At 41.7% G+C, this 15,881-nt stretch overlaps 1 protein-coding gene across 2 annotated transcripts in view; it reads left to right on the plus strand.

The window, feature by feature from the left end:
* Positions 1 to 7,596, plus strand: part of kdm6al (lysine (K)-specific demethylase 6A, like) — a 59,230-nt gene extending 51,634 nt beyond the window's left edge. For both annotated transcript variants that reach the window (XM_017712945.2, XM_017712946.2), the window contains 10 exons: positions 88 to 193; positions 616 to 821; positions 1,291 to 1,352; positions 1,458 to 1,532; positions 1,642 to 1,790; positions 1,996 to 2,298; positions 3,657 to 3,798; positions 5,869 to 5,995; positions 6,139 to 6,309; positions 6,492 to 7,596. In XM_017712945.2, coding sequence (XP_017568434.1) covers positions 88 to 193; positions 616 to 821; positions 1,291 to 1,352; positions 1,458 to 1,532; positions 1,642 to 1,790; positions 1,996 to 2,298; positions 3,657 to 3,798; positions 5,869 to 5,995; positions 6,139 to 6,309; positions 6,492 to 6,521 — 1,371 coding nt within the window. In that variant the 3' untranslated portion in view covers positions 6,522 to 7,596. The remainder of the gene's footprint in view (positions 1 to 87; positions 194 to 615; positions 822 to 1,290; positions 1,353 to 1,457; positions 1,533 to 1,641; positions 1,791 to 1,995; positions 2,299 to 3,656; positions 3,799 to 5,868; positions 5,996 to 6,138; positions 6,310 to 6,491) is intronic.
* The last annotated feature ends 8,285 nt before the right edge of the window (positions 7,597 to 15,881 follow it).

Genomic DNA, 15,881 nt, shown 5'->3' on the forward strand with positions numbered 1-15,881 from the left:
ACATGTGAAATTGTTTATACTTTAATTGGTAGATGAATAACATCCTTGTTTTAGCTATTGTGGCATTATCTTATTTCTGTGTTGCAGTTGGAGAACAAGAGAGATGCGTTCTTCCCCCCACTGCACCAATTCTGCACCAACCCATCCAACCCAGTTACCGTCATCCGTGGCCTGGCAGGAGCTCTCAAACTGGGTTAGTGCTCATCCTTTTAGTCTTGCAAAATCAACAAAATGCCATTTAACCTTACTGATTGTGTTTTGTGTGCATTTTAGTTTTTGCTTTTTATTGCCTGTGTAAATTTGTCATATTTCCAGTGAATCTAACATTTTTAAATAGTAATCCAAGACAGTAAAATGGTATGGTTGAGTGACATGCTTAAAGAAGGTCAAAGATGGGGTAGTATTATTGTCTGTATCTTCTGATGGATGGATGGATGGATGGATGGATGGATGGATGGCTTCTGACTTTGATCTGAAACCAAGTGTTAAGACTAGTGTTTACTGATTGATGGTTAAACAGACAAATGCCTTCTGTTACATTTTCATGAAATTTTGTGCACATATACTGAACCCTTCTACCTCCTTTCACCATCTACTCTTCACTTGTCTCTGCAGACCTGGGTCTGTTTTCTACTAAAACTTTAGTAGAGGCTAACCCCGAGCACCTGGTGGAGGTGCGTACGCAGTTGTGCCAGCCAGCCGACGAGAACTGGGACACCAGTGGCACAAGGAAACAGTGGAGATGTGAGAGTAGCCGCTCCCTTACCACTATTGCCAAGTACGCCCAGTACCAGGCAGCATCCTTCCAGGAGTCACTGCGGGTATGGCGTTTGCAAATAAGTGTACTAACACTAAGCCAGCGTTAATTACCATTTTCACATTGTTAAAATTACTTGTGTATTCAAAATTAAATGGTCGTTTTGAAGTAGAATATTGTTTTTGCACATACCATTAACGATCCCACACACCAATTTAAATTGGACTTCCTTTAGTTCTATTCCAGATCCAGATAATTATTATTCTTTAGATCCAAAGTTCAAATATGCATTTTAGACCGCATTTAAAAAGCTATCTAGCAAGTTTCCTCCTCATAAGTAGTTCCAGTATTCATCCTGTGAGACGTCTCATTTTTAAATGGCAAAAATTATGTAACATTTTGTATATCTCTAGAACCGGCTACATATCTACATTGTGGTGGTGTTGTCATAACTGTCGTTGTGGTGTTGTTGTTTTTTTTTTTTTTTTTTTTTTTTTTTTTTTTCTTCTCTAATTGTAATCTGTGTATTTTAGGAAGAGAATGAGAAGAAGGGCCAGAAGGAACTCTCAGACTCCGAGATGTCTTCATCAGAAAAGTATGTTTGTGTGGTTTCTTTGTTGTGGTTTTTGATTGGAAAAATTGTTTTCTCCATGCTTTATTTGTGTGTTTATTGAATTTCCCCATCTTCTTTCCATACTAGTGTTGCAAGAAGAAGAAAAGGTCCTTTCAAGCAAATAAAGTTTGGGACAAATATTGATGTTTCAGATGAGAAAAAGTTAGTGGATGCATTTACCCGTTGAATTGTTGAATTTACATTGAATTGATCAAACCAGATACCTGAAGTAAACCCTGCATTGAATGTGTGTTGTGTGCTCCCCCTGCAGGTGGAAGCTGCAGTTACAGGAGCTGAGCAAGTTGCCTGCGTTTGCTAGGGTGGTATCTGCTGGGAATTTGCTTAGCCACGTTGGCCACACCATCCTGGGCATGAACACTGTTCAGCTCTTTATGAAGGTCCCTGGCTGTAGAACACCTGGTCAGTAGTGTTATTTGGCTAGATATGCATACTTTCTTGCATCAACCTCATCCTTTTTTTTTTTTCTTTTTTTTTTTGGACCCATCTTAGGAAATATTCTGTGCCCCTCTTCTGAAGTAGTAATCATGGTCTGTGTATAAATGAGGACCTAAACCTCTGTAGTAAGTGATTACTCAGTAGTAACTAAACCTAAATCCTCTTTCAGGCCATCAAGAAAACAACAACTTCTGCTCAGTGAACATTAACATTGGGCCTGGGGACTGTGAGTGGTTTGCTGTGCCTGAGCCATACTGGGGAGTGATGAGTGAGTTCTGTGAAAAGAACAACATAAATTTCCTAATGGGTTCATGGTGGCCTAATCTAGAGGACTTGTATGAGGCCAATGTGCCAGTATACCGGTTCATCCAGCGGCCCGGAGACCTGGTATGGCTCAACACAGGCACAGTGCATTGGGTCCAGGCCATTGGCTGGTGCAACAACATCTCCTGGAATGTGGGCCCATTGACTGGTATGTTGGTTGGTGCTTATCAGTCTGTTACACACTGTATATGTGACATAAGGAATAAATTGTCTTCTTTGGATAATGACTGTCTGTGTAAAAAGACAGATTGTGGTACAACTTGTTCCTTTGTAGCTCTGTAGGTTAGAGCTGAATGTTTTAGTTGTTTTTACGTAGGAATTGTGACTTCTTCTAAAAATGCAGTTTGCGAATCATGAGAGCCGTGATATAACACATGATTAACAACTCTATCTTAAATATTAAGAGAGGAAATTTAATCCAATGACGGTGAACACTGGATGTGATAGGAGTTTCAGGAGAAGGAGCTCATGAGAAACACAACTGCTGTTGGCAGCTGTCTGGCTTCAAGAAAAACTTGTCCTCGGTCCACATTCAAGACTGTATTTTGAATACTGTATTTTACTGATCAGCCATGCCTGCCATCAATTAAGATTGTAACTTAATTTGTTCCAATGTGCATTATAGACCACTTTTAGCTATTTTTTCTTACTTGATACACGTTGTTGCGAGTGGCCTTTAAATACACATGAAATATCAATGCTAAGTAGGACTAAATTTTTATTATTTGTTAGAGAAATATGTTTTCCATTATACGATGGACTACGGGATTAGAAATGTTGTTTCTTAATTTAGGTGCCTTAGCTGCCAAATACAGAAATTTTAAGCTTACAATTGTAGGCATGTTCACTAAACATATTTATTTTCTTTGCTGTTGTAAATACTTGTTTTTGAAGCCAGCAGTGAGCACAGACCCAGTTAAAGTAGTCCTGGTATCAGCAACCAGTGGTCACTGTCAAATTATTTATCTAAAAAAATATTTCATCTAGCATTGGTTATTATTTAGCTTGAAAGTGAACTTGGTTCTTAAACAGAGCCGTGTTTCTTTTGCAGCATAAATGCTTTTGGTTGACATGGTCCACAGACTTAATCACCAATATGTTTACAGATTTTTAGAAATGCCATAATGTAAAACTCAGAATTGTTTTTTTTTTTTGTTGGTTTGTTTTTTTTGGTTCAAGTTTTTGTTAGTTAATTATGAAACTAGTTTTAATGTTCAGTGGTATCATTTTCATCCTTTTTTTTTTTTTTTTTAAATGTAGGAAAAAAATTACTATTATGTTTGGTAGGCGTTTAATATGTAGACCGCCAATACAGGCCTGGAGTGTAATACAAAGAAAATAACTTAAAATTGCATTCACAGTGTTGGTCTTAAAAAATAGCAATTATGTTTTTTTTTTTTTTTTTTTTTTTTTTTTTCTTTTCTTTTCTTTTCTTTTCAAAATCAAGTCCTACTGTAGGCTAGTCACAGGAGAGAAAACTGACTTTAGTCTTTTTGTTCTCCACAGCACATCAGTACAAGCTGGCTGTGGAACGCTACGAGTGGAACAAGCTCCAGAGCGTCAAGTCAGCAGTTCCCATGGTGCATCTTTCCTGGAACATGGCAAGGAACATTAAAGTGTCCGACCACAAGCTCTTTGAGATGATTAAGTGAGTGTCGTTATTACAGCTTGAAGATGTTTGGCTTTCTCTTATGCCGTGTTCTTCTGACAGACTAATGCTCTCTTATACCGGAAAGCCAGACAGGTATGCGTTAAGGCCCAACCAATAATCAAAACTGATATTGATCAATATCAGCATCCTGCCCACAGCCTTACTTGATTAGTCAAAATAAGTGACACACATCTAGTACAGTCAAAGCTTCAGTAGCCTGTCTGTGTCTTTCCCACAGTGTTATTGATCGGTAGAAATCCACAACGTGTCGAGAGAAACCAGTCAAACTCTTTTTCTGGCATATTTACAGGAGGTGTGGGTAAAAAGACTCATGAGTATATTAAAAAACAGCTGCGTTTATCTGAGTGAAGCGATAACGATATGTCTAGGGTGAATAGAACAGTGATTTGCCAAAAGTCAACCCCCTCAGTAACAGTTCACTCACTCATTCTCGTGTGCACCCAGTGACAACTGGAGATTTTAGAGTCTGCATAGTTGTTGCACTATAAAGGTATATAGGTGGTTGTCTGTAGAATGAGGTTAGAAACAGAGGAGAGGAAGAGAGTGAAGACAGAGCCAAAGATTAGATGGTGGAAGCTGAAGGAGGAGGATGGTTGCAGGCAGTTCAGGGAAAAATTGCAACAGGCCCTTGGGGGCAGTGAGGAGCCACCTGAGGACTGGGAAACTACAGTTAAGGTGGTTTAGAGAAAGCAGGTTAGGCTGATAAAGGATAGAGAGGGAAATGTACTAGTGAGTGAACAGAGTGTTGAGTAGATGGAAGGAGTAACTAATGAATGAGGATACATGTGTGTGAATGAGAGGGAGGCAGGTGGAAAGGTGAAGATGCAAGGAGTAGAGGTCGTAAAGGTGGATGACTTCAAATATCTTGGGTCAACCATCCAGAGCAATGGACAGTGTAGAAAAGAGGTGAGGAAGAGGGTGCAGGCAGGATGGAGTGGGTGGAGACGGGTGTCAGGGCTGATGTGTGACAGAAGGAGAGCAGCAAGAGTGAAAGGGAAGGTTTACAAGACAGTAGTGCCTCCTGCTATGATGTTTGGTTTGGAGACTGTGGCTCTGTCTAAAAGACAGGAGGCTAAGCTGGAGGTGGTGGAGATGAAGATGCTGAGATTTTCGTTGGGAGTGACAAGGATGGACAAGATTAGAAATGAGCAGATCAGAGGGACAGTGAAGGTGGAGCAGTTTGGAGATAAAGCCAGAGAGGCCAGGTTGAGATGGCTTGGACATGTGTTGAGGAGGAATAGTGGATATATTGGGCAAAGAATGTTGGAGATGGAGCTGCCGGGTAGAAGGAGAAGAGGTAGACCTCAGAGAAGGTTTATGGATGTAGTGAAGGTGGACATGGAGATGGTTGGTGTGAAAGTAGAGGAGGCAGTGGATGGGGCAAGATGGAGGCAGATGAAGGGGAGCAGCCGAAAGAAGAAGATACTGTGTTAATTTAAAAATATCAAAATGATGTTTTTTTTATATGTTGCTAAACTGTATACCTACCCAGTGTTTATTTTGTGTTGGAATTACGTTGCTTCAAAGTTTGACACCATGAACAGTTTACAGCATATCTGCCCCATATATTGCTCATCAGTCGCTTCATCTACTGATAATCAGCTTTAGTATGAAAAAAAAAAAAATTAGGTTGACCCCTAGTATGCAGAGACCGCCGATTTCTCAAGTGCTGTAACAGCAACATGTGCAGAACATCTTTGTGAAGACTCTGTGCTTTTTTTTCTGTACACATGAATTTGAATTACTTTGTGCTCGTCGATTGTGTCCAAGCTAATTATTTTGATTTGACAGAACTGTTCTACACATGGTCGTTTACCTCTAGCAGCAGTTTCTTGTTCAGTCAGCTGAAAGTGTATTTCTCTCACTTTGACAGCAAAGTGAAATGTGTGGGGCGTCTAAAGCTTTAGTGCTTTTTTTTTTGTGTGTGTGTAAATGTGATCTCAGTGATAGCGATGCATATAGCGATGATATGCAAGGAGTTATGAAAGACCGTATTCAGACAGTATCTAGAGACTTAATATGGCTATGCCTCTTGTGGTTTTGCAGGTTCTGCTTGTTGCGGACTCTGAAACAGTGTCAGACAGTAAAGGAGTCACTGGTGGCCTCAGGAAAGGAGACAATTTGGCATGGAAGGAGCAGGGATGAACCTGCACGTTACTGCACCATCTGTGAGGTGGGTCATTTAATGCGGTGGTGGTGGTGGTGGTGGTTGTGTTATTATTGTTGTTATTTTTATTATTATTTTTGTATTTTTGAAGCCGTTCAGTGTCCAAGTGCTTCTGCTAAATTAACATGAAATAAAACTGCATTTTATAGGTGGAAGTTTTCAATCTTCTGTTTGTCACGAGTGAAAGCTACTCCCGGAAGACGTTTGTGGTTCATTGCCAGGACTGTGCACGCAAGGGCAGCAGTGACCTGGATGGCTTTGTGGTGCTAGAACAGTACAGGATGGAGGACCTCATGCAGGTCTATGACCAGTTCTCATTAGTAAGTTCTGTTCCTATTAATTAGAATGAGTTTGTATTAATGACTGGGAGAACTGTTTGTAGGACTGATGGCTTCTTAACTGTCTTTGTGGGATGTTGACACAGTGAAAAGTTTGAAAGTTGAATGCATTGAAACGTTCATTTTTTAGGGGGGTAAAAAACTTGCATTTTTCTGTATTACAGGCTCCTCCCCTGCATTCATCTTCATCTTGACATTAAGACTCTGTAGGTGTGGACAGTGTCACATTACAGGAACTTTATAAAAATGGACCATTTCTGATATTCAGGAAAGTCGAGGCAGTCTGGTGCATGGCTGGTGACCATGGCGACCGCCCAAGGCTGCCAGCTGAAGTGGCTGTGTGTGTCTATGCAACCCGTTGATAAACTGCAGCGCGTCATGTCGGCCTACAGGGGGCGGTAGTGGATGCACTTCCTCTCCCCAGACCTCTCCCTTCTATACGGCTCGGCTCTGCTTCTCTACAGATGTTAAATCAAAACATGGGGGAGAAAATTATGGGAAAATGTTTTGTACATATTGTCTGTCACAACTGGCATCGTCACTTAAAAGACTTGACTACTGACTTGAGACATTCTGTCCCCCTCCCCACCCCCTTTTCCCCTTTTTTCCTTTCGTTTTTTTTTTTGTATTTTGTTAATGGGCTGATACATGATCCTTTTTCCTTGTGTCTCAAAGGTCGTCCCTTACATGAGGGAGCAGCACTAGCCTAGCTGGTCTTTTTGTATGGTAGATAGTAATTTTACGACTTCTTTGGATGGCAAAATCTACAAAAATAAGACAAAAATGTAAAAAAAAAACAAAAAAAAACTTTGTAATGTGAAGATTTAGGTGATATAATTTTTTACTGCTTTTAAGTTTTGTCTTGTTATTTTGAAACCATGATGTTCGATATTTTTGTTTATGTAAGAAAAAGGAAAAATTGAGGAAGAAAAAAAAGCCAAGTCACAAAGAAAAATGGATTGCACATAGACTAAAGAATAAAGTTTAAATTGTGATTCCCCTCCCCCCTTTGGTTGTTTCTAATCTTGATGTACATTTACACTATTTATAAATACATATTTATTGCTTGAAGATATTTGTTGATGGAATGCTGTTATTTTTCCCAGAGTACCTGCCATTAAATTTGAAGGAGTTTTGTCATTTAAACTCTACTCCTGCATTTTCTATATAGAAATAAAACTGCTTAGCAAGCGTTGTACAGAAACCATTAAATTGTTTTATTGTTTGAAGAATGTTTTACAAGTTATTAAAACAAGTTCACAACATGTCCACGCACGTTTTTGTTTGAATGAAATGCTGTGTGATGTTTCTTTGACTTCACTCGTGTTGAATGATGTAACCTTTTTTTGTGGGTATACAAACTATTGCCTTGTTCATTTGGATATCTGTTGGAAGTGTTGAGAGGAATCGTACAGGAAGATATTTTAAAAGCTTCCTAGACCATTTAAAATGATGCAAGTTAAACAAGCTCTAATTTACTTAATAAACTGTCAGTGTAGTTGAAAATCATGCACTTGGGGCTTTGATGCCCTCCGTATCTAAAGGAAGGACACGTGTGATTTCAGCTATTTAGTCTACACATGTCCTGAGACTTCACTCGGCAAAAATGCTTTGTCCGTTAAATATGGTATTGTGCAGATGTCTTGGGTTACCAGCTTTGCTGATTTATCTTCAGATCCTAGCTTGTTCTGAGTGCCTGCATCAGTGTTGACCATTTTTCATCACAGGCTGTTAAGGTGTTTCTTTATTTCCATCTTTCTAGAGGCTTCACTCAACCAGTCTTTGTCTAACTGTCATAATGACAGGCTTATGGGTAGAAGTGCATTAATATGAGGTGAGTCATCATTGATGAGCATTTCACTGGAAATGGGAAAACATGAATCAGGATTACATTGTCTTCCTCCTGCTGGCCAGTTTCACTAACGTAAATGTTTTTAATTGCAGGGTTTCGTTTTTCTCATAATTACCATCACAGCCAGTTAAGTTTGTTTAAAAAAAAAAAAAAGTCTTCTTCCAAATTTTGATCATTTGTTCTCATTTAGTGAAGTTATGTTTAGTTTACCTGCATGTGGACAATACACCTCTGTAGTGGAGGGCCATCCTGTTCTGGGAGCCTCCAGGTAATGACCAAGAATGGTGTTTTGGTGCAAGAACCTGCATAATGCCTTAGCAAACAGCTAAAACCTCTGCATCTTTTCTTTGCTATATATTTTTCCTGTATTTTAGGCTGTGAAAAAATTACATTATCATAGTTAAAACCTGTATATCTAAACCAAACGATGAAAAATCTTTAATTTTGAATAAACAACAAAACAACTCAATTAAAAGAATTCTTTTATTCAAGTTCAACATTTAATTGACGACATCGCTTCAATTTTGGTGCTGTACTCGCCTCCAAATATCTGACACTGATGTTTAGAAGATGGATCTGAAACCCAGCAGACAATGTAGCTGTAGGTTTGCCAACACAGATATCTACACTGAATGCCAGGTACAAAACCATCTTAGAACAAATAGATTTTCCCCCAAACCCATCATGCTCACACCACTTGGCTTTGATCCCTTATCAACCCAGTTTCCTAGCGGTCTTTGAATGTACTTGTTTAACCCTCATCTACTGTACTTCAAGGTCATTCTCCCAGTCTGCCCCTTCATTCTTCTTAATAATGTAATGTAAAAATGCCATTACAAAATTACCAGTCAAAGGAAATGCCTACCATTGAGTGACCTGTGAAGCAGTTGCATCTCAGAATGTGGAGTGAATGAAGCCCATTAGAGACCCAGTAGCCAGATGTAGCTGCTGACAGGCAGACAGGACCTACACTGACTACTGAGCAACTGAGAGGCCCCCACAAGGCTGGCTAGCTGTAACGCACGGACACGGTCAAGACGAGATGAGAGCGAATGTTGGCGTTGGACCACATCTCAGGTTTGCAGAAGTAAAATTCATAACGGAGTACCATCTAAAGGTGGTTCCTTCATAGTTCTCTCTCTCTCTCTCTTGTCCAGCAAGCCTGTAAGAAAAAGTGAAATTGTAACATTTTCACACCCACAGCTGGATGTCCTGACAGAGGCTGAAGAACACTCATCTGCTGTACGTTGCTGCTCAGTGTTGTATTATCAGGGTGGCAGGCTGATGTGACACGGAAAAAGGAGATCAAACAAGACACATGCGCTGGCCTTGGGTTCAGGCAGTGGAAAGTTAAACAGGAGTTTACCTCCAATTTTAACCCTCTTCAGATTAGGAAAGCTGACTCATCTCTCTCAGGCAGTCTGCAGACCCCCATCTCACACACACACACAAGCTCATCACCACCAACTGGAATGATCATATATAGTAAATATACTGATGTGCTCATGAGGCACAAGAAGTGCAGTGGAGTGAGCTATTACGAAGATGTCAGTATTACATGTACAACTATAACTGCTTGGTATCAGCATGTAGATACAGTTGCATGCCAAGGTTCAAACACATTTTACTGGCAAGTTAAATAAGTTAACACAGCCTCTAAAGGAAACAAACTTTTTTTAACATAGTGGAAAAATAAGATGTACAGGCCACATTTTATATTTTATGTTTTTTCCAGTGTGTTGAATTCATGAAAAAAACACCAATTATGCATTAAAATGTGCAGAGGCGTTACCTGTAGATATTTTAAATTTTCGCTTAGAAAAACAGAAATGCGTAGTTTAACCAATGGACCCCAAACTTTCGTGTACAACTGTACCAGCTGTAAAGTAGGACAAAGGAGCTCAGTGACTCCTTTTCATGACTCGTGACTCAGCTCATGTTGACTGGCTGCAAACTCACTTGCCATAATAATGGTAACTTCAATGGCAGCAAAATATGTTTTAAAATTCTTCTTCTGGAAATTCTTGTTTCTAGTTTGGTTATGCGCTCTTCCACATATTAACTGAGATCTTATGCAGCTCCTTTTTTGTCTTTGATTTGAGAAATGAACTCTTTTAGCCAAATTCTTGGGAAATTGGGCAATTTTTCTGATTTGTAAATATGTTGTGGCACGTTGTAAAGTTTTTCAGAGGTATCCTGAGCATAGTTACAGTTGCTAAGCTATGAAGGACCAACTGGGTGAATCGATCTGCGACACTGTGAGGCAGACCAGTGCTGCATTACTAATTAGTTAAGAATATCAAAGACAGACACTCGCTGATTTTGAGTAAAGCAGCAAAACAATGAGCAATCCCTAAATTCATATTTGAGTATTTTTACTGTATCAGACAACATAACACCATAATTACACCCCCCCCCCCTCCAACATAATTTTGAGTCATTCAGGGGTCCTAGATATTAAGTATTTCACACCTTGCATAGTCTATTTCAGTCTATTTCAAAGATATGAGAATTACAGCCAGTTTCACTGGTCACCTGGCCAGCCCTGTTTGGCACTGTTTGCAGTGTAATGGCTTTGAGCTCCAAACTAGCAAGACTAGTAGACTCATTAAAGGTGGTAATTAGGCTAGTGTCAAGCCTTTTTAGTCTTATTCTTGTGTGCTTGCTCCCTCTCTACCCATCTCTCATTGTTTCTCTTGTACTCTCTCTCTCACTCTGCCTCTCTTTGTTGTCTAACTGAAGGTTGCTGCGTCCCTTTTTCCACTGCTGTTTGTCGGACCGCCTGTTTCCGTGACGTCACAGGCTGTGTGATGACACATGACACATCAAGATTTTCCATGAATCGGCAAAAATGCCCCGGGCACAGGACGTCAGCATGATCATGGGTGCACAGGAATAAAAAGGCATACTGTAATTTATAATGTATAGACGTTCCTTTTGGACATTATGGTTCACAGACTATTCCTGAACTGCTAAAAAAAAAGGTAAATCTGCGTTTAAGAAAGACTGGAGAGCAAATTTAAGGTTATCCTGCTGTCTGCCATCCAGCTGACACACTGTAGGAATCCCACTATTGGACACTCAAAGCCAAGGGCACGCGAACACGCCTGAATACGTCTTTTACGAGGGAACTGTGAATTCTGACCTTGGTCACAGTCCATTTCTCACACTCTAACACTCGCACTTCTCTATTTCTCTCAAACCTTTTTCTTTACCTCCTTCTTTCTCTTTTGCCTTTCTTTCTCCCTACCTCACTCTTTTCTTTCTCCCAGCTCCGTCTCTAGAAATTGGCCCATTTCCATGTGGCATGCCTGTGAACCCCAAGCTATGGAAATTTGAGAGGACAGGCTGAATGGAGAGTAAAAAAAAAGAACAGGATGTGCTTGAGAGGTGAATAAGAGTAAGGTCTGCACTTAAATGACACCCCCCAAGCATACACACACACACACACACACACACACACACTCTGTCACACTCTCTCTCTCTCGCTCTCTCTCTCTCTCTCTCTCTCTCTCACCCACCATGTGACAAGTGGCCTTGTATGCTAAATTTAGCTCTGCCATTGTCAATGTGTGTTTCCTGCGTCTAATAATGGGAATAAGGTCAGTGTGTGAAGTGTCAGTTTAATAGCCAGTCACAATCTAGAGTAAAAAGAAAATACGTATTTAAATTCATCCAGTGTAATACTACTACTAATAATACTACTTATTTCTGTAATGAATAAAATGCAGTAATAAATTTGCTATATGCTTAAAACCTTTTAGACCGTTACACCTTCATACATGTAGTAAGCAGAGATGTTAAAGATCAAATCAATATGACTGTGTGTCTATGACACAACTAAATAGCAAAGTATCACATTTCACTACAAACACCTTAGCACACACGACCGGCCAATCAGGGGGCTCCTTTAAACAGTCCATTCATAAAATCATGCTTTACCCTTCACCCACATGGCTTGGCCCATTTAGCCCCTCCTTCTCTCTAATGCGCTTTCTCTCTCCTTCACCCTCGGAGGTCTGGCTTACACCCCCCATTTCATGAGAAACAAGGACGCTGTGGCAATGGCCTCATGTCTACATCAGAGTGTGTAGGCCATCGTTAGTAACAGTAATAAACAGCACAGTGAGTGAAATTACTGTTCCATTTAAATGAAATCCTCAAACATTATGTTCAAATAATTCTGGTGATACAACTGTAAGGGAGTTTTATATGCACCGTGGTGCACCAAAGAGATCCACTGTTAGTAGAAGCACTCACGAATTCACCTACACAACACTCCGTAGTCAATCATGAATCTTGGGAACCCTTCATCCTGTGCTACAACATTTATTCTCAATATAGACACTCCTTGGAGTCTCTCCTGTTTCAGTCTGACCATTCTCAGTTGACAACTGATCAAATTTAATCAGTGTAGCACTTTTAAAATTAAATTAAAAGAATTTTTAGCCATGTAAGCAGGTATGTGTTAGAGACTGTCATTGTATGTTAACATGCTTCATAAGATTCCCTCCCACAGATAAAATGTCAGGTAGAAGCTGAAACTAAGCGTAAAAGAATCTGTCAGCTTCAAACCTCACAAGAGGAGCAGATGCTGGAAGCTCCCTCTCATCCACGGAGGAGAAGAGGGATGAAATGGCATTAGTGATGAGTAGAGGAAGTCAACCTTCTTTCTTTTTTCTTTCTTCATTTCTCTTCCTCTCTTTGAGTTGTTCCTTCTGGTTTTGCTTAAGACTAATATTTTTACCCCTTTCCACACACACACACACACACACACACACACACACACACACACACACACACACACACACACACACACACCCACTACCTGACCACAAACCTGTTCCTTGCTTGCCTAACATAACCTAGCAAACAATTTCACAATCTAAAAGTGACAGGAAATGACCCGCTACCAGCCTCTCCCTCATTCCCCACCCATCCCAGCCCCCCCTCTAAATTCTCCACTTACTCTGTCTGACTCACCTTTCTCTTTTTTCTAGAAGTTCCAGAGGAGTGCCCTCTCTGACGCCGGAGCACGTTGAGGGAGCGCGCTGGAATTTTGCCCTGTCACCGGCTCCTGTGGGGAAAAATGAGAAACAGCTTTAAGGTTAGTCCGCATTGACGTCCATCTTGTGTTTAATGAGTAATCATTTTCAAAGGACTGCCAGCGAGACAGGTGCACCATGAATGGGCCTCTATCACCCCCCTACACACACACACACACACACACATATACTACCTTGGCCCACTACTGCCGTATCAAATCCCAAAGCACTTATTTTCAGTCTCTCTACCTCTCTGTCATCTCACATGCATTTGATCACGTACGGTGGCAGCGATTATTATATCTGATCATCTCATACTCAGATTCTGGAGTGACCACTGCCAGAACAGCTACAGTGTAAATGCATACGATGAAGAAACAGTGAGATCATAAATCGTACTTACAGAGCAGTCCACCACCCATGCAAGCGTCTATGGGAAATCTATCGGGCTTGATTCCGTTCAATCTCTCTCCTGCTTGTTTCTCCTTGTATTCAAATCCACGTGTTGTTTGCTCCTTTGTCGTTTTCTGATTTCTGATGATATATTTTTTACTTTCTTTCCATTCTTTACTACGTTCCCTTTTTTACTCCATGTGGTAATTGAGTCACATGCTGCCGAGTGGACCTTTTAAAAGAGAGGCGGGATCAGGGGGTGGGCCGGAGTCCTAGTTTTGACCTATCACATCCCGAGGGCTGTCCTTTCTGTGACATTTTTCTGAATGGGTGGGTCAGGGAGAGGTCATTCATTGATTCATTGAGGGAGAAAAAGGCTTGCCTATTGTATCTAACATTTCTTCTGGTTTCTCCATGAATAGAAAAGGTCAGAGGAAAATTTCCTTACGCAGTCATAAATACAGAATAAGAAACCAACCACAGATAAATTGCTTAACTTATCTAATCCAGATAATGCACTCATGCAAAGGACATTAAGGTTAGCCCGGCTCAGCTTTCCATTTTAAAGCCTGACAAATGGGGATACTTCATTATAAAAATGCTGCTTCTCGGAATAATGACAGCCATGAATGAAAATCAAATGTTCACCTGCGTCCATAAAACCTGTGAGAACAATTAGAAACTGTTCACAGCAAATCATTAAAACAGTCTTCAGATGACAAAGAGTTAGAAAACAACTAATGTTGAAACTAATGCTTCTTTAAACCGCGTTCAGCTGCTGAGGGTCAGAGAGCGAGAATGTGGTAGGAACCGTTCTGGTTTTTCGACAGGGAGGTGGATGACACGATGCGTCCATGGGGTAGACGGTAGAAAAGACAGAGTGAGCACAATTCACTTCCCACAGTGACCCCCAACACACAAAAAGGTCTGCCCACAGTCACAGCCAGTTCAAACTAAATCAATAAGGCCTGCACTGTGAAAAACAGACCCAAGGACTTTGTTCTTGTAAAAAAGAGTGCAGTCAGACTCAGTGTTGATCTAGAACCTGCAAAGAACATCTGTAAAACACACAGTAGTAGTACCTTTAAAAGCTGATACTTTATAGTAACCTGTTAACTGAGATGTCTACATCTACATCAGGCCTCTAATACACACACACACACACACACACACACACACACACACACACACACACACACATATATATATATATATATATATATATATATATATGGAGGTTGTGCTTTCCCGTCTCTAAGAAGTGATCCAGTTAACTTGCCTGCCATGTATGTTTATGGAGCAGGCGTGACGCCACTGCTGGCTCTGAACGCCGTTAAGCGGTGAAAGGGCCGAACAGAGAGCTGACCCGGGCCGCTGCTGTCAGTCCTCTACACCCGCTGTTCAACAGTTGTCTGACGCGCAGGCCAACACGAAAAGTCTGGATTTGAGGTATCGTGTCTCCCTCGTTTCCTCTTTTCTCTCACACACATATTTCACCCGCCCCCACTTACGGGTTCTCCCGCGTTCCAAAGAACCCTCCCCACCCACCGCACACACACACACACACGCACACACACACACACCCTCTCTCCCTCCCCTGACTTCGAAAAGGGGAAAACCACCCCTTTCGGTAGCCTTCGGAGACCCCTTCAAACCATGCTCGACCACCCGGGCCCGCTCGCTTTGCCCCTCATGTCACCTGGGGGGCTAAAAGGCTGAACAACCGCGCCGCGCGGGAGGAGAGTCTTCCCAGGCGCCCCAGCTTAGCTTTAGCCGTTGAGCCGTTTGCAGCCTTTTCCAGTCCGTCCAAGCCGGAGACCACACACTTCGCCTCGGGCCACCACCAAACTCTCCCCCACCAGCGCCAAACTGAGCTCCCACGGGCAGCCGCGACCCCCTCCCGAGCAGCGACAGCGCGGAGACGTTAGCAAAGCACCCCGCAGAACAGAGCGGGCAGTGTCCGGACACTTCACTGTTTCAGCGGCTCGGCGGTCTTTAAACGACCCGACCGACGCCGAGCGGGACCGTCGGTTACACAGACCGGCTAACAGCCGGGCGCCCAAAGCCCGTCGGCCGCGGGAGCCTAACCGCCTTTCAACGCGGTGCTAACGAACGGAGTCCCGAGTCGGCGGATGATCCCGAGCTGCCTCCCAGAGAACGACTGGCTGCGTTTTCCTTTCCTGTCACTTCTGCTGCTCCAAAACAACAGAAAGAGGAACAAAAAGCGGGTTAATGCACCGGCTGCGACACAGACACGCGCTCGA

The sequence above is a fragment of the Pygocentrus nattereri genome, chromosome 30 (assembly GCF_015220715.1).
Source record: "Pygocentrus nattereri isolate fPygNat1 chromosome 30, fPygNat1.pri, whole genome shotgun sequence".
In the NCBI taxonomy this organism is placed as follows: domain Eukaryota; kingdom Metazoa; phylum Chordata; class Actinopteri; order Characiformes; family Serrasalmidae; genus Pygocentrus; species Pygocentrus nattereri.